The sequence below is a fragment of the Pleurodeles waltl genome, chromosome 10 (assembly GCF_031143425.1).
Source record: "Pleurodeles waltl isolate 20211129_DDA chromosome 10, aPleWal1.hap1.20221129, whole genome shotgun sequence".
NCBI lineage: Eukaryota > Metazoa > Chordata > Amphibia > Caudata > Salamandridae > Pleurodeles > Pleurodeles waltl.
Window position 1 is genome coordinate 901501502 of NC_090449.1, and position 19355 is coordinate 901520856.

The 19355-nt window shown below is 47.0% G+C and overlaps 1 protein-coding gene across 2 annotated transcripts in view; it reads left to right on the top strand.

Annotated features, from left to right (window-relative positions):
- Nucleotides 1-19355, top strand: part of VPS50 (VPS50 subunit of EARP/GARPII complex) — an 880308-nt gene that overhangs the window by 825774 nt on the left and 35179 nt on the right. For both annotated transcript variants that reach the window (XM_069211661.1, XM_069211662.1), the window contains exons 26-27: nucleotides 1285-1406; nucleotides 8456-8645. In XM_069211661.1, the coding sequence (XP_069067762.1) occupies nucleotides 1285-1406; nucleotides 8456-8645 (312 nt within the window). The remainder of the gene's footprint in view (nucleotides 1-1284; nucleotides 1407-8455; nucleotides 8646-19355) is intronic.

The window sequence follows — 19355 nt, forward strand, 5'->3', positions numbered from 1 at the left end:
AAAGGTAAGGAATCTGCAGCTATAGTCTCCACCAGATAATGTGTTACCAATGGTAAGTAACTTGTTCACCGAGTCTGTTATTTACCTGTCCTCATGTCTGAACATCTCAGCGCAGGTCTACAATGATCCGCCACCCCAACAGGTTTGGATCGGTCGATGCAATGGTTGTAGGGCACGTGTTCATTTATGAACAGCCCCCGTGATGTAGGACGGGTGCCACGGGCCGTCCTGAATGCAAAGAAAATCGTCCCTCCTACCTCCGTTTAGGCTGTCAGATGCAGCCATAACATGGGTGCATGGGCCCCTTGATCCTCAGAACAGCACAGGGAGGAGGGGTCTCCCCTGTGTCTGAAGCTGAAAGACCAGCACAGGTACCTGAGGCCGCAGCTCAGGTACAGGCAGTTGCCAGTAACACGAAGGAGGCCATTGAAGAACTGCTGCTAGTGACAGAAAAAGAGGAACTGTTTCTTGTGAGCGCATGTGGACTGTACCTGCAGGAGAAAGGAAAAAAGACCTAAATGTCTCTGCTTTGAGGGTACAAATTCCTTGGACCTCCACCAGACCTCGCTCACAGCGCCGAGCAAGTGCCACTTCCGCATCTGCTAGAAACCTCAGGGGTGGAGCATTGCCCCCTGCCAGCAGCGGCACCTACAAAACCTTTACCAGAAAACGATAATAAACTGAGTTTATTATCATTTTCTGGTAAAGGGGAGGGGCCACCGGGGTGATGAGCAGTGAGGGGGAGTGCACAGCACTCTCCCTCTGTGCGCATGTATGTTTGGCTGTCCGTCTTGGCCCGTTCCAAACACACATGCGCAGTAGGCTGTCTCCAGCCCAGCAACAGTTGCCGGGCTGGAGAGAGCATGCACAGGCTCCCAGTCTGCCTGGGAGTACCCTGGCTGGACGCTCCCAGCCAATCCTGACGCTGCCGAAGCAGCGTCAGGATTGGCCACAGGGCAGGCTGAGAGCCTGTGTGCCTGCAGCAGAGGCAGAGGAGCTGATGGAGTGGTGCGGCAGCGGCGATCGAGGTAAGTGTGTTTTTTTTTATTATTAATTAAATGTTCATTAACCCCGGCACTTCTGCGCTCTGCGAGCCGTGACTGGCCTTATGCCTTATTTTCTTCTTCCAATGTCTGTGACAGCCTCAAGATGCACATATAATTTACCTTTTACTGTAAACACTTTAACATGTCCCCTAATCCCCCTTAATACTGCATACTCTAATAGCTTGTGAGGCTTGCTCACTCGTGTACCAAAAAAAAGTTTTTCTTTTTTCATCATCAGGAATTTGAACAGTTTAACAAAAGGTTAAATGATGTGTCCCGACAAGTGCGAATTCCTTTGCCAGTATCGAATATTCTTTGGGAGCACTGCATCCGACTGGCCAACAGAACAATTGTGGAAGGGTAAGTTGTCCACGGCATGTTTCTTCATCTGCAGGGCGTGGAATAGGGTTTAGAATGTTTACACGACCGCAGATGTGTTCACCACCACTCTTAAATAGTTTTACGATCTAATACCATGATTCTTGAGTAATTAACTAGAACGTAGGCTTCTTCCACAGATTTTACAGCCAGGTATTAATATTTGTTATTCTCATTAAATCTGGTGCAAGTAATTTGCAGTTTGGAAGAATGGTCATTGTCGAATGTTCTTATACGTTAAACACATTAGTATTGTAGAAGTTCTGTCATTTGAAGTATAGTGTAAAGGAATTTCAAAATGTATTCAAGTGTATAAAAAGAAATTATGTCCTAATCTTTCACATCAGTAAAGATTACTACTACATTTTTTCCATGTTTAAAACTATACACATCTGAGCAAAACTAGCAAAGGAATACAGATTCCATTAACAAACTCTATTTACCTTCAAACTTAGTCTAGCTATCTGTTGTTTCTAGCGTGCTCACACCCAAAACAAGCCTTAAATTGGCTTGGAATTAGAAAAATGCAGCAGATAAATTAGATTTCAAGTTATGCCACTGAGCAATTAAAGAATGAAACACTTACATGTTTCTAATTAATTGTCATTGTGGCGTTTACGTGTAATTCGCTGTAAAAAAAAACAACAAAAAAAACAATCAGGCACAAATAGCATGGTTTCCTGTGTGCAAATTCCGCTCCGATGAATACCTGTTGGGCATGATTCAGTATTTACTGGGTGCGCCGGTAGTTACGAATTCTGGTTTACACACGCTAGAATGGAACTCAGGTGCTAATTGCAAGTGTTTAACTGATTCATAGCTTTGCAAACAGCGCTTCTGTGTTATATGCCCGCCCATTTGGCCAAGTTAAACTTGACAACATTTCAGAAGGCAAAGAGTCTATTCTGCACATTCTGCACCCAGGCCGTAATATGAAGTCTAGCACAGACAGGAGTTTGCATCTGGCCTCATATTTGCAAACAAGAGGTGACCAACTCCATACCTTGTCCAGTGTTTTGTGTTGATGACCAGTGTCTGTAAGGCCACATGTTGAGGAGTCATTCAACTTGATTGCAGACCCACACATCAATAAACAAGCTCATCACTGTTGCACTTAAGAGATGCTCAACCTTTTATTTCCTTCAAGGCAAAAAACTGCTTGCATCGTTGGCTGTTGCTTGACTGTATCCTTAGAGTCTCTCCCGCATTCTCAGCTACGTCACTGCCCATCTCAGATCTGCCCTTTCTCCTCCATCCCACTGCATATGTTCTTAAACATGTGTCCCATTTGTTGCACGCATGTATGTGATAGTAGGTAGACTGGAAGAGCCAGGGCCCCTGCATGAGTTGCTAATCGAATTCCTTCCCAAAAAACGCCAGTTTTCATGACCGCTGTAGGACAAGGGTTCAACGCTGAATAAGGAGTAAAGATAAACCGTGCTGTAGCATCCTATCAATGCCTATGCTCATGAGGATCTCATTAAGAGCCAGATTTGGACAGAGTGCACTGAGAACATGCTAGGAGAACTTATTGGTGGGCTTCCCAAGGAGGTCATCCAGTAAATGGAGAGCGTCCAGGTCTTGTTAAAACTACGCCCCTTCCTCAGAAAAACAGGCTTTAAAACAGTCACAAGGGCACATATTTAGTATACTTGGAACATTAGACTTCCTCCTCACTTTGCAAGCATACTCTATTGAGAAAGGAGACTTTGCTTGCTTTCTCATTTTAGCTCCAGTGGTGTCCTATGTGCCCATTGCTACTGGGCAGGCGCAGAGTGAACATTAACTTCGGCTGGACTGGGATTCACTAAACGGATTTGGAGTCCTCCCATGCCCTAAAACCTACATGCCCCCTCCCCCACCTCCTTCAGTGATGATGTTTACATTCTCTTTCTTTACGCTTACTACCACTGCGCAGCTTCTTCTTCCCATTTACCCTATAAACAAAAGCTGCCCCCCTCACAGTGTGTAGACCACACAAAGGTAGGGGGGACCATATGCCCCTGTTTGTCAGAAAGGTTCCGGTTTTCAGTTACGCACCCCAGAGTCCCAGTAGTGTCTGTCAAGGCATGATTGCCCCTGTGTTGGATTAGGTCAGTCACTGCAGAGCAACGTGAGGCAGCCTTGCCACGATTGGCCAAGGATTATCGAGTGCAGAAGAACATCAGAATCCTGAGCCCGCCCCAGATCCATATAAGAGCCTTCTAAATCTTGGGCCTGCTCCGGGGCTGGGCTTGAGAGAAGGTATTCTGTATGCCTGCCCATGCTCAGTTAACGAGCTGCGTGCATGGTGCGCACTTAGGTAATCCCAGCCCCTTCTTGAGTGATTTTTTGCGCTCATACCCTGGAAATGTGGACCGACAGTGATAGTTAGGGGTCATGGCTAAGTGTCCTGGCATGATGCTGTGGCTGAATAGAAGCTACTTTAGGTGCCTGCGGGCAGGGTGTGCTGGCAGTGACAGTCTGCAACCGTGATCGTTATGAGGGAATCTCTGCGTGTCCTTGCCCGTGCCACCTGTGCACTGTATTCTGTAACATACAGGACCGGAGAGTACTGTCGAGTCTGACAGATTATTTACAAAGCACTTGCTTTGGTTCAATGTATGGACACTGATCGTGACCAAACGGGAGAGGCAAAGGACTGCGCACCCATTCACCACTTCAGTCCTACGAACTTATTAATAGAAGTATCCCCCCGATTAAGACTGTCATCGTGACATTTATGAGTTTCACGCACAGTGGCCCTGGTTAGAACCGCATGGATACACACCAAATGTATACACACACCGAAAAGTCCTTGGATGGAGGTGGGGGCATCTGTAAGTTGTGTGGGACATTCTCGGGCAGAAATGATCAGTCACTATCTGCTCTCCCTCTTTTCTTGGCTCCGATGTCACTCCAGGTCCTTTTCTTGCTGGCGCCACCTTGCCGGAGGTAAGTGGGTGCTTTAGGGAGAGACTATAGTATCTGATGAAGGGCAACAATGGCTCCGATGTTGACACCCCCGGCTGAAGCACTTCTGTCAGGATATTCGTCCTGACTGGCACCGTAGGCAAATCTAGGTCCAAGACCTCAGCTGCCCTACGCACCACCATAGCGAAAGAAGCCCCCTCCTCCGTAGCCACATTAGGAGGAGAGAGCATACCAGTATCTGGAGATGTGTCCAGTCCACTGGCCTCCCCTAGATCCTCATACCAGTCCTGCTGCAATCCTGATTCTAAAGGGTCCTCAGACCCCTCCCATTCCTCTCCTGCATCTGGCTGTTCCAAATAATGCTCAGACAATGATCTGGGCCGAATCGGCTCCGTCGAAGTCGGAGTCGACGTCATACAACGTCGCTCCGGATCATCCGGAATAAGGATGGGCTGCCACCGGTGAGCGCCGGTGGCGGAATTGTCGACGTCGGACCCGACGCCGAAGGAGGTCGACTGTGAGAGACCGGCGCCGGTCCGGATCCGTTATCGGATCCTGAGGTCCCCAACGGTGCCAAGGCCGAAGCCGCCGGCGTGGAATCCGAAGGGGCCCCTGCTGACCCCGCGGGCCGGAAGACCCACCCGAGGGTACAGCCCGCTCAAAGACGAGACTCATGGCCTCGTAGAATTATTTTATTTGAGCGGGGCTCGATCCGGTCCCCGGAAAGGGGGGAAGACGCGGATTCGACCCTGGTGACGGCTCCGCAGAACCACGCTCGGAACATCGACGTTCCCTAGACGCCTCGTCTGTCGACGGGCGTGGCGAAGACGAAGTCCGCTTGGACTTCTTCTTCTTCTTGTGCCTCTTACCTTCTGATGACCTCGACTGCGAGGAAGAGGACTTGGGGCTCCGGGAACGGTGCCGCTACCTCCTCCTACTGCGACACCGTGACCTCCGCGGAGTCGCGCTGACCGAAGACGAATGTCGGGCCGCAAGAAGCTTAAGGGATCTCTTCCTCAAGGCCTTCGGCGCCATGGCCCGACAATCGGAGCACGAGGTGGAATCGTGGTCCTTGTCCAGGCCCCAAAGACAATCTCGGTGCGGATCCGTCACCAACATGGTGCGATGACACGCACCACACGGCTTGAATCCTGTCTTTCTCGAAGACATGACTCCAAACAGCCAAAAAAGCGTTGACAAACCGTCGAAGCAGGGTAGCTCTTTCCAAAACTGCGCTTAACCGGCGCAGAAGGAAAATAACTGACGTACGCGCGCCGAGGCGGCGTCTATATAGACAACCGTGACATCATAGACGGCTCCAACGACGCACACGGAGCTGGTCGACGCACGCGGATCCGAACGACGCCGTCCAACGGCGCGCGCACAGGGTACTGCTCAGAAAAAACTCCAGATTCGAAGCTGACGCCAGGGAATTCTAAGGTAAGGAATCTGCAGGTAGATAGATAGAGTCTCTACCAGATACCTCGTTACAGAAGGTAAGTAACTTGTTCTTCTCTACAAAAGACCCACTCATGCTTACTGGGAATCACGGTTTGAGAAACAAGGGGGCTTTGCTTTCAGTTTGTCATACATCTGCAGGGCATTAGCAATACAGTGCGTGCTTTACAGTTTGCAAGAGGTATGTATTATTAATATTTTTAATTTTCTGTTTTCTCCCAGTTTATTCAGCTGTATGTTTAAAGCTAGCAAGCCTAGCACAAAGAACTTAGGCCCTGATTTATATATTGGTGGACAGGATACTATCTCACAAACACGATGGATATGTCGTTTGCCGTATCACAAGTGCATTTTATCCTATGGCACGTGTAATACAGCAGACAGGATGTCTGTCACGTTTGGGAAGGAGTATCCTCTCTGACAAAATATAAATCGGGCCCTAAATGTAGCAGCATAGTTAGATCTTCCACTATGTCGCTTACTACCTGGTTTTCCCTTTCCATGGTTGTTACTGTTCCTGTAGTTTATGTTTGGTGTTAGTCCAGTTCAGCTCTTATCCCATAATAAGATGCTCACCTGGCCTTAGTCCATGGCAAGAAACCAGGCCAGGCCTTAATCCATAATAAAGCGGTCAGTCCTGGCCTTAATCAAGGTTAAGAGGTCAGTCCTGGCCTTAATCCATTGTAAGAGCCCAGTCCTGGAAAGAGGTCATTTTTGGATTTAATCCACGAAACGGTTCGGATCTTCATTTGTGGTGAAAGCCAGTTCTAACTTAATGCAGGATGAAAGACCAGAAATGCCCTTCAGCAGTGGGTGCTGGGTAGGCATGCCCTCTATGGCTAGACACCAGCCGTTAACTTCATGCAGGGTGAGAGACCACTCCCGGCCTCGATCAACTCTGACATGCCAACCATACCCATCAGCCAGGGGAACTTGCTTAATTCTGCTTTCACTCCATGGTGAGAAAGCAGCCCTGAGCTTGGTGGACAATAAACAGCCAGTCATGCTTTTGACTGTGGGAGACCAGGGTCAACATTAGCTCTGGTGGTAAGGGCTACAGAGTTTTTTGCTGTGTTATGTATAACACATGTTCTTTTGGATTTGCTGGAGCATAACATTTCCATGTTTAACGTGTGACGCTGTTTCACAAACTTAAAATATTATTAAGGATGTAAGGAACATAAATAGAAAGAATACAATCAAATGTATTGGCATTGACAGAATGATGGAATAATAAATATTAGAGTTTCACCGATACTCTACTCTCCATACTCCACATATTCTACATCCTCTACACGGTGGGGACTGTCTCATCCAGGTCTCTTACATCTGAAGTTTTCTACCCTCCTCTATATGGGTGTTAGTCACCTGTAGTCAGGCACCCTTAAATCAGGGATGGGTATTTGGTCTTGGCAGGCCAAGAGTTCTCCATTGACCCCAGTTTTTCCAAAGCCTCCTCAGCCACACTCTCCCTCATATATCGCCTATCCTGCCTCCATACACTGATCAGTACTGATTTGCCAACTAGCTGTGGTGGTCCTTGTGTGGTTTCCACATTGTTTATATATGGTTTGTCACAAACTTAATTATAATATGTCTTACTCCTGATAGCATAATTTTTTAAACCCAAGCAGGGTGACGGTCTCCAACAGTAGCAGACATTGCCCAGGGAGTAGAATGCCATCTGTAAAAGACCATCGGTGTATCCTCTCTCATTTTCCAGATCTAATCTGTCCCTAGTTTCTCCAGACCCATTGCCATCGTGCCTTATCAGCAGGCTCAGGTGTCTACTCCTTCTTCCCAGGTCTGCAGCTGTTCCACTTGGCTCCTTAGTTTCTTGATCTGTCCATTCAGACTCCTGCAGCATTTCCCCTTAAGTGAGAATTCCGCACATTTTCTATTCAGGCCTCTCTTGTGCTTAGGTAAGCGGGTTTATTATCTAGAGGCAATATCAGTTCATAGAAGAATGGAGTGGGACTAGGAAACAGCATTGCACCCAGTCCGGAATTCCCACAGAACACACCTGCCAGGTGATTCAGGTGAGAGGTGTGTTCCCTGCAAAGGTTGAACTACATTTTTCAGTCCGTCGATCGAAAAGCAGTCGTCTGCTTTAAAGATGGAGTACAATCACGTGATTCCTTTGACCGTGTTAAGTTTGAGTACTTGTTTTTCAACCAACCCCTCTTTATATTACATTTAGCGAACAAGTCACAACATTTTAACATCTCCTGCCCCGTTACTTCCATAGATCTGTCTCCACATCTCTAGCTTTTAGTTTCTCTTTCTTTCTAGATCTTTCTCCCGTCTCTAGAGAATGCGATATAATATAAACATGAATGAAATGGCCTTTTTTGTCATTTCCAATTGAAATGCATGTGATATTCAACTTGAAAACATCTTACTAGAAAAAAAATATGTGTTTTAAATTGTTTCTTTCTTCCCCTCTGATCTTTATTGATTTCTGGTGCTTTGCGCATTTAATTTGAACTCCTGAATCTCACGTTAAATTCTGAAGCTTTGTTTTTCAAGAAAGAACCTCTTTCAACCGCATCAGTCACTATACACGTATGATCGATTATAATCCCTTCTGCGCCTCTGTTTCCCCATCAATTGCATTTCCTACCTGCTAGTGAGCTCAGCTTCTTGCTTTCTTATTTCAGCTATGCTAACGTCAAGAAGTGCAGCAACGAGGGACGAGCTTTAATGCAGCTGGATTTTCAGCAATTTTTAATGAAGCTGGAGAAACTCACGGACATCAGGCCAATCCCAGATAAGGAATTCGTGGAAACATACATTAAAGCCTACTATCTCACCGAGAATGATATGGAACGCTGGATCAAAGAGCACAGGGTAACGCCGGCATTTAACCTTTCTTAGTTTTAATCACACCTTCTCAATATGCTCCCCTTTCTGTTGATCAGGCTGTTTATGTCTGAAAGCACGTATTGCCAGTCCCAGCAGAAGCTGCTTTCTTTATCATTATGTGACGGCGTCATAGCTTGGTGAAGCTCCCTGTCGGCTTCCTTTTCTTTAGTCAATGTTCTTCTTTCCTGTGGTTGTCTTGTTACATTTCTGAGAACTGTGGTTTCGTGTACATAAGTAGAAATGCATGCTTGGCGACTGAATTATATTTCTCTGTTGAAGCTGAAAGTAAGCCACGTAACCTTGCTACTACACTGTGTCCGGTTTGGGACACAATAGAAGGAGTTACCGTGACAAAAGAGCATTGGCAAAGCCAGTAGGTCTGGTTTACAACTGACAGTGCCCGGATGTTTCTATCCATCATCTGTCCACTCACTCACTCTTGCGTTTACCCAGTTGCACAGCCACAGTGCCACACGCAGAAACTCACCAGTCAATGAAGAGAGATATGCTCAGTTGTCAGCCAGGCCTTTTGGCTTTGCTGCTTGTTTCAGAGAGGTGTTTCAGGTACTGTGTGACTGATTGTTTGTACGGTGTGCGAGACATCTGGCACTTGGAGAGTGTAAGAGTGCTGTCAGTAGTGAGAGACTGCTAGGGTGGGGGAGTGTGGTCAGTACTGTTTATGAGGGATGTGAGAGTGTTTCTGGTAGTGTCTGACTATTAATCTAATGGCAAGGGGGGTGCTTTCTGATGGAGACTGCTAACTGCAGACTTAGAATATTCCATCTTAGAATATTAGAATATTTTCTGGATCCGGAAAGTACAAAGCAGCAGCCCCGTGCACTGGCAGGTGGTGCTGGTGGCTTGCATTGGCGTTGCTTTACCCTGGAAGTGACGTGCTCATGCCTACTTAGGTGCCATTCATCAGCTCCTTTCTTTCTGCTAAACAGACTTAGATCCGGAGCTATCCCTGATCTCTTTGAGACTAAATTTTTTTGAATTTGTTTAAAGTATTTTACAATAAAGTATTTTTCAGTGGAAAGGTGAATGTCCGCTAACAGAATGACAGGGTTTAAGCCTTGGGGGGAACGTCTCCAATCCCCACTTGATCTGCTTATGGTGCCTGGGTTGTCCCAGGACACCCTTGTGCACCCAGATGTACGCAAAAGTCATTGAGGAGTGACTCTTCTACAGCTTAAGGGGTTTCATGAGGCAGTGGTGTGCTCATTTGCATAACTGGCTTCCTCCAGAGCACCTTCGGGTCCCAACGAGCCAAGAGGCCTTACTTCTGGACTTCTGCCAGCGAGATCTCCGTTGGCGCCAGTTGGGCCCCCTGGTTCTCCTTCTGGAGCTGTACCAGCTTTGGTACCGGACCCCTTACTATTCTTATGGCTCATGCAGGAGTGCAATCCACTAATGTCGACTTCTCCAACGCTGAATGATGAGTCATTCCATAGTGCTTGACCACGAGTTGGTGCTGATCCTGACCGAGGTCACTTTCAATGCCACCTATTCCTTCCAATGTGGGCAATCCATGAGAATACTGTCCCTCTGCCTCATAGTAGGCACAAGTTTATGCACAATAGCTTTGGCACTGATTTTGATAATGGCTTGTACGATGCAGGTGATTAAATTTCCCAAAAATACCAATATGACAACTAGTATGGTGATCTAATGAATACCAGTGACCTGGACACTTCACTGAACACCATTATATGCTCCCTCCTCCAGACTTGGTTACTGTGGAGAGTGCATCATTTGCTATGGTGATGTGGAGGGCTGTCGAGATCCTTGACCTCCAGCTCCCATGTCATGAGGTTAAGACCAATATACTAAATTAAGACCTTCAGCCTGGTCAGAAATCTTCATATACTCTTCTTCTATTTAATGAGACCCTTACTCATGCATTTTTAGGGAACTGGGCGATGCCCTCGAAGGGCCCACAGTCAACAGCCAGATTGCCCATAATCACCAACTGGGACCCAGATTTTCTCAGTCGACATTCCACCCCTGAGAGGCTAGTGGTGCAGACCTCAACCTGTAAAGGAAATCCAAATACGTTCCCCAAAGTTTCTCCTGAAAGAGAGTCAAAATGAGTTGACACCTTTGGTAGAATAGTCTTTCCATCCTGTAGTCTCACCTTGTGTTTGGTGAATGCCACCTGCCTTCTAGGCCACTTACACCCATGCCTTTTAGAACTCGGTCTCTCAGATCCTTCCAGTTGTTCCAGAAGAGGCTTTTGATATCCTTTTACCGGCCATGCAAGATAGCTATAATGCAGCTACATTTGCAATTCTTTATGGGCTTGACATCCTCTAGACATGATTGGATGTGAACCACTGTTTTTTTTCCAGGGTATGTCTAGTCCAGTTTAATAGACTTATCATGTGATGGTTCCTGCCTTTTTGGGGACATGGCAGATTCAGCCTGTCTGCCACTCCTCACCAGTCCTCACTGTTTTGGTTCCTCTGTAGCTTCATTAGGGATTTTTTTTTTTTCTTGGTCATAGAGCCCAAAGACCAAGGGAACAACTGGTACAGTGTGGAGCCGAGTCTTCTGTCCCTCCATATGCTGCAGCCTCCAAACCTCTTAGCGTGACCTAGGAGACACACAGCATCTCTGTGAGTGGCAGTTTCTGGCACTTTCTGCCAGGGTGGCAGGCCATCACTTCGGACAGGTGAGTGTTGCAGATCGTCCAGTAGGGTTATGCACTGATATTTTTTTCAAACCCTACCTCCTTTACCACCTTCCTCAGAATGACTGAGTGAGAACCATCCATCCCTTTTACGACAGGAAGTGCCGGCTAAAGGACCATAGAAATGATGTTGGTGCCAAATTAGGTTGTGGTTGCTATTTCCACTAATTTTTGGTGCCGTAGGACGGAGGCCACTGCCCAGGTTCAGATCTTCGCCCTCTTAATGTCTTCCTGCAAAAGGACAAATTCAACATGCTCACCTTGGCCCTGGTCTTGTTTGCCCTCAACTCTGGAGACTGAATGGTAGCGTTGGACCTGCAGGACGCTTATATTCACATCCCCATCCTGTAGTCCCACAGGCGCTTTCTGAGGTACACTGTAACATTTTCAGATTGCTGTGCTCCCCTTTGGCTTCCCCAGTCACCCATGGGTGTTCATGAAAGGGATGGTGGTGGTTGCGGCTTATATCCGGAGGTCAGGGGTTCCAGTCTTCCCCTACCTCGATGACTGCTGCTGAAGACAGTGTCACTTCAGGCAGCCGTCTCCTACTTCCAGACTATGGCAAACCTCATGCCGTTGTTAGGCTTCAATATAAACATGATAAAGTCACATCTAACTCCTTCACAGACACTCCCTTTCATCAAAACCATTCTGATAGAGACTTCCAACTGCAGATTCCTCACCTTTTGAATATTCTTCAGACATCAGACTGGATGTGGACATTTTTTAACGTTACTCCGGTGAGCTGGGATTTGGCACCATCTGTCTCCTCTCTGACAGCGTTCCACTCCAGAAATGACATGCAGGCCTATATAGGCACCCTCCAACGTGCTGACGTTAGTTCCTTCCTTTCCGCACCACCAGGCACAGATCCAGAGCTTCTCTTATCTCTTTGAGATAGCTTTTCAAACAAAAAATATTCAGTGTAAACTGAATATTTCACCTTCCAAGACAGTAGGATTCAAACCCTGTAAGGACTGTTGTAAACAAATGTCTATGACCTGTTCTCATAAGGTTTGTCTGTAGTGCTTGTGGTTGACAATTTCTCCAAGGCCTGCAGTGAGTTTCTATCGATGAACCAGGCTCCCATACGAGACCACGAGCGAAACTCTGTCACCAACCACTGAACGACTACACAATGAGACATGTCCCAGTCGAAGGAACCGCTCCTCATCCAGAAGTTGCAGGTGTTGTTTCTGCGGTCAGTCGTCTTCATGTTTTATGTCTTTGGGTGTGATGAAGAAAAATCACCAAAAAAAACAAGTGGAACTCCTCCTATTCCTGCCACTCAATACTCTGAAGCAGGAGGGTGTCACCATGGCTCTCGATCTCAGTCTTGAAGTCAGCCGATGTCGGAGCCTATCCTGCAACTTGTCCTGGCACAACCAGAGTTTCCAGGACCGCCTGCAACATCTAGGCAGATCAGAGAGTTCTGGGAGGCCATGCTCTGAGTCTTCCAATCCTTCCCAAAGCCCTCTGGTACACCTTTGGATCCCAAGGAGCCAATAAGCCCACCAACTGGGTTACTGACGGCAGTTCACACTGAGCTCTACTTGGAACCTCCGAATCCACTACTGGCCTTCCTTCGCCTCCTGTTATGACTCCTCCTCAAACGCTATGCTCTATGCCAGTAACCGGAGCCTCAACACCAATGCAGACTCCATCGATGCCAGAGGACGAGGTGCCCATTGTGTTCTCTGACGGATCCACTATGACTTCGAAAGACACAACCCTCAGCTTCCAGCGAAGCGCCTTCTTCCCCACTGGATTTGCTGTGCTCACAAGGAAGGACCATATGTTGCATTCCTTATTTGGCATGCATTCAGACAGTGATCAAAATGAGTGTGATGAAACAGGACAATCATACTACGAGAACAATCAGTATGATGACCTTCAAGAAGCCGGTATCCTTGATACTTCCCCTGAGTCGTGTCTCCTCTCACTCCCTGGTCCTGCCACGGAGGAGAGCTCTTTGTACGCAATGGCCATGTGTAGGAAAGCCAACGTTCTTGACCTCCAGGTGCCCACCTTAGAGGTTAAATCCAGTGTCTTGATAAAAGTGCTCCAGCTGGGGCAAACATCCAATGATCCCCTCCTGCCCTTCAGTGAGGCAGTTACAGATACATGTTTGGGGGGTAGGGCTAAATCTTGGTCTGGCTTCCTGGTCAGTCACTATGATTCCGAGACGTTACTGTCCTGACCTGGGTGACCTTGCATTTTGTTTCTCAACACCCTTACCTTGATGCTTGGCAGTGTAGGTTTCCACAGGTCACACTAACTCAAATACATTCCCAACTACTTCCCCTAGTAGGGAGTTCAAATGTGTGGAGACTTTTGGCAGAGAGTATTTTCTTCCACTTGCTTAGCCCTCAGATCTGTGAATGCCATGTCCATCCTGGGCCGTTATTGCCATGCTCTTTGGGATTCCAAGGCTCAAGTCCTCCTATGGGTCTTAACAGACCTGCCACCTGTCCTTACTCAAGTAATACAGAACGATTGGGATGTGATCGAGTTCACAAATCGTTGTGGCTTGAGCACCACTGATTTCATTGGGTGGGCTGTTAGCACCAGCATTGCAATTTGCCCCACACGTAGCTCGGTTTTTAGGCTTTGTCCAGGCGTCCTTTAAGGACTTGCCCTTTGATGGGAATCACCTGTTTGAGGACAAAGTAGATTCTGCTCTGGAGCAGTTCAAAGAGAGTAGGGCCACAGCACACTCCCTGGGCTTATTTGCCCTGCCTCACTAGCAGCATCAACCTCACCGTTCCTTTTTCAGCTTTGGCAGTTACCCCACACCATCAGTCAATTCAACCCCAACAAGGTGCACAGCAGTTTCATGGGTGCTATGCTTACTGCCCCCAAGGTCAGGGTCAGTGAGCTACTTCGTCCCCTACCCACACTCCCCAATCCCCATGCATATCCACCTGCTAAATCACTTTAGCTTGCCATTAGTAGTGCACAGTCACCTATTTAGAGGCAGGATCTAATGATTCTTACCAGTTGGCAGAGCATCAAATCGGACAGTGGTCTGGATGGGTGCAGCTTGCCCTTTATTGCCTCTATGCAGCACCTTCTACCGCACCCAGAGTGACTGATGGAGGACAATCTGTCTATCAAATGGCAGGAAGTGCAAGCCTTTTTTGCCAAAGGGTGCTTGCACCAACAGGAGGCTGTGGTTATTCTTCTTGCTTCTTTGTGGTGCAGAAGATGGACCAGAGATCCTTGTCCTATTTTACTTCTGCTGCCTCTAAGCACCTTCCTCCGGAAGTTAAAATTCAAGATGCTCAAACTGGCCAGGTATTGGCTGCCCTCAACCTGGAGACTGGATGGAGGTGTTACATTTGCACGATGCCTATTTCCATGTACCCATCCTGCAGCCCATTAGCGCTGCCTAAGGTTCGTTGGGGAACACAATCATTTTCATTTGGCTGTGCTCCCTTTTACTCTCACCAGTGCACCTCAAGTGTTCACAAAAGTGATGGTGGTGGTAGCAGCACACCTACGGAAACCATGATTCTCTGACTTGCCCTATCTCAAAGACTGGCTGTTGAAGGCAGGTTTGCCACAGGCAGTTGTTTAAACAGCTCCATACTATGGCAAGCCTCCTACGGACATGGTTTAGTTTTGTGCCTTTCCTCCAGAAAGGAAAGTCCAGGGCATTTAGCCTATGATCTTGATCTTTCAGCCTCTGTCCTATATTTTAGTGAGGTCTACTCCAAGCCTACTGGGACTGACGGCCTCCTAGTTCCTGCTGGTCAAGCACACTAGGTGGCGTATATGGGATCTGAATTCTGAGTGGGCACAACATCAAGAGGACCTCTCCGACTACATCTGAATCTCAGAGGAGACTGAGAAAGAACTGCTGTGGTGATTACTGGACCATAATTGGATCAGAGGGAGACCCATCTTCCTACGCCACTCAGAGTAGACAGTGCTGACCGGAGAGTCCCTTCTGTGTTGGGGTGGCCATCGGAAAGAGTTGGAGGCCCTACTCCTCTGGACATGGCTGGGCCATCAAGGGATCTCCCTGATGGTGAACCACCTGGCAGGATCTTTGAATGCCAGTTTGAAAGAGCTGAACTGTTGCTGCCTAGCGGATCACAATAGGCAGTTACACCTGGAGGTGGTGCAAGGTCTATTCTTTGAACGAGGAGAACCATGACTCGATCTGTTTGCCTCTGCCAAAAACATGCAATGTCAGCAGTTCTGCTTGTAGGAGTTCCAAGCCACCTCTCTCGCCAGGGGATGAATTCTACCTAGTCATTACTCCTGTATTCCTTCCCTCCAATAGCACTACTATCCCAAGATCAAAAGAAGATTGGGACTGACTGGACCCTAGTCATCCTCGTGGCCTTGGATTGGGCATGGAGAGTATAGTAACAAGAACTTGTGGGCTTAAGCATCTGTCCTGTGATCAGGCTGCCCCTCCAGAAGGACCTGCTGTTCAGCAACAAAGCAGGATTCTGCACCGGGCCTTTACATTCTCCACCTTTATACATGAGGATTGAGCAGCAACAGCTGAACACCTTTGACCTTCCCAGGAGGTGGTTGATGTCATCTTGGCAGTCAGTCAGGCATCCCTCAACAAAAACTGTATACGCTTGCCATTAGGACAAATTTGTGGGTTGGTGCAGCACTCTTGTGTCTACAAAGGCTTTGCTTTGGTTGTAGGTACCTTTCGGCTTTTTACAGTTGCTAGCCCAGCCCTCAATATTTAAGCCAGCAGTTGTGATGCGTTTTTTGAAAGGTCTCAAAAATGTATTTCCTCCCTCTCCTTGGCTCATTACTCTCAAGACAGTAGTCCCAGTTGCCATCACCTCACCTCAGCGCAGCGAGTGAGTGAGATACAGGCTCTCTGTGTTAACGGGCCACATCCATCTTTCCAGACAAACTGGTTCTGTGCATACAAGCATCCTTCTTACCAAAAGTTGTGACACCGTTCCACGTTGGTCAAAGCATCCCCCTGCCATTGTTATATGTTCTTCCTCACCCCATTTATGGAGGATGAGAAACTCCATCCCTTGGAACCCAAAAGAGAGCTGAGCTTTTACACCAGTCATGTTAAAGAACACTGGCTGGATCATCAACTCTGTGTGGGGTTCATTAGTGCAAAAAAGACAAACCCTTGCAGAAGAGGGCTCTTTCCCCATGAATTGCACTCTCCAACAAGGTCTGCTACTCGTTGTCCAAAAACCAGCCTCCAGCATGCCTTCAAACCCATTATACCTGGGTCAGAGCTGCTATTACTGTGTTGGCACAAGGAGTTCTATGTGGGCATCGATCCATACATTCATGAAGAGATACTGCTTGGACAGCCAGGTTGCCAAGAAGGTCATTTCAGCCGCTCAGTCCTACAGGACTTCTTGGTTTGAGCCGATTTACCAACCCATCTCCTAATGAGTACTGCTCTGGTAACTATTTAAAAGATTAAGAATCTGTGGTTAGAAGTCTCTATCACAAGAGCAAGCTACTTAGATTCAGTCATACTATTTCTTGTAGAGATTCTATGGAAAGCACAGTCCTTATCCATTCTCTTATTCTGTGAATTGGGCTGTACCCATTAATAAAATCCCAAGTCTAGAAATGTGCACACTGGTCAAAGCCTATTAGCGGTTGCAGCTTTTCTTCTGGAGCGTGGAGAGTCTAGGAAGCAGCTGATGTCTGCCTGTGGGAATGGCACTCTATAGGCCCTGCACGTCATTTCTGAAGCTGTGTGGCGTCAGTGCTGAGCCACGCAGCACCACCTTCGGGGTGCACAGGTGCTGCTCAAATATTTCAAGTTTCAGCCTGACTCCTGGAGAATATTTAAAAGGTGATAACTCTATTGGTAGATAACGTGTCAACCAGAAAGAGTGTTACTATAGGTAAGTAACTTGTTCTTCTGGAATCCTGATGTATCAGTTTCTGTCCTGGATTTTTAGTGAGGATGAATAAGGCTTCTGGTTCTGATGGCCTTCTGCATCCTGCTGGTCAAGCATGCTGTTGGCATATGAAGTCCCAGTAGGCGCAGCATCAGGAAGGTCTCTCCAATCTAGTCGACAGACTACAAAAGATATGCAGTGACGGCTGCTGGACTGTGATCTGGTAAGTGGGGGTCCCCTCTACCTACCTCACCCACAACTGACAGTGGTGACTGATGCATTGCTTCTGGTTGGTGTAGCCACCTGAGAAAGATGGAGTATCAGAGTCCTCTGGTCTCCGCTCCACATCAACCCGTTAGAACGGTGAGCCATCTGCATAGCTTTTAAAGTTTTTCTACCATCTACCAGGGAGAGGCCAATTCAGTAGTTATCTAGACAACACCAACACCACATTGCTGCGTAAACTAAGACTCAGGCTTAGCTCTAAATGGTTTTCTTTCTCGTCCATGGGAGCTTAGTTCAAAGCACCAGCAATTAAATGTGGAAAAACAGGTTGTTGTAGCCCCACACAAACCCCACTCAATACACGGTTAAAGTGGTTTCTGTGCTGTATTTTACTAACAGTCCCTAAAACAGGGATTCAGGGACTCAGTGGTAATTTTAAACTCCATTTCATTCTTTATAATATCACACATGTAAAGCATTAAGCAAAGACTCTCTACTTTTAAAAGTGTTTATTTCAACAGGCTCACCCTGGTGAGTTGCACATCTAAAATAACCACACAGAATATTCTTAAAACAACACTAAAGCATGTTATGGACAACAAAAGCAATATGAACATTTCTGCAACTGTAGAAATATCATCCAGCAACCTAATCCTTTAAAACCTACTTCTATGCCATGTGCTATGAGAACATCGAGCAGTTTAGCTTGCATCTAGAGCACTGATTCCCAACCTGTGGTCCGGGGACCTCTGTGGGTCTGCAAAGCCTTAGGGGGTCCGCGACTGCTTAGAAAATTAAATAATATTAACAGATTAATAAAGCATATAGAAATAAAGTGGCTAAATGTGCATTACATTTGTTTTAATTTTACTGTAAATGTCAAGGAATTGAAAATTGGAGGCTAAAAATTAAATTAGTATCCTCAGATTGATTTGTGGGAGCAGTGCATGTGCATCAAACAGAATATAGTATGGACAATGTGTGGCTTCAATTGAATTTAGAAAAGCTCCAAACTTTCTATTAATATTACATGTTTTATTTCTTTTATTTATATTTGTTTACAATTTGTAGGAAAGCACCCTTTTTGACATGGTTAGCCCCCACTTATTTCCTAGTTTATGATGTAGCTTTGACTGTTAGTGCACTAGGTCCCTGCTAACCAGGTCCTCAGTGCCAGATCTCCTTCCCCAAAACTGCACAGCTGTTTTGCACAATTGCCAAACCTTTTATGCCACCAATGTAAGTCCCTCGTAAATGGTACCTCTGGTACCTAGGGCCCGGGGTACTAAGGAAGGTCTCTGAGGGCTGCTGCACCAATTGTGCCACCCTCAGGGACCCCTCACCAAACCCAAACAGTGCTGTGATTTTGCAGACTGCGTGTGTTTGTGCAGGCTAAATTGAAAACATGACCAGCTACACACCCCGTTGTGCCAGGTCCCCTATCACTTCATGTGCCTGGTGTAAGCCACCTCTAAGGCAGGGTGCATCCGAGCACGTGTGAGGGCATATATGCATGAGCAGATATGCCCCGCTATGTCTCTGTCAATTCTGAGGCATAGCAAGTGCACAGGGAAGCCATTTTAATGCATGTGCTGGACACTGGTTATTATGAGTTACCCAGCTACATGATGGCTTCTCTAAATCCTGGGATGTTTGGTATCTAACATCTCAGAATAATAAACCCTCACTGACCCCAGTGATGGATTTATTTAAAAAAAGCGCACAGAGGGCACCTTAAAGGTGCCCCCTGAAAACCTACCAACTACTAGTGTGCTGACTGACTGGTCCTGGCCAGTTCAGCCACCACAGACGCGTTTCTGGTCCCCCAAAGTGAGAGCCAGTGCTCTCAAGGGCCTGAGACAAATGCCTATTGTGGGCAGAGGTGTGACCTCCTCTCCAAGGCAGGGTGAACATTCC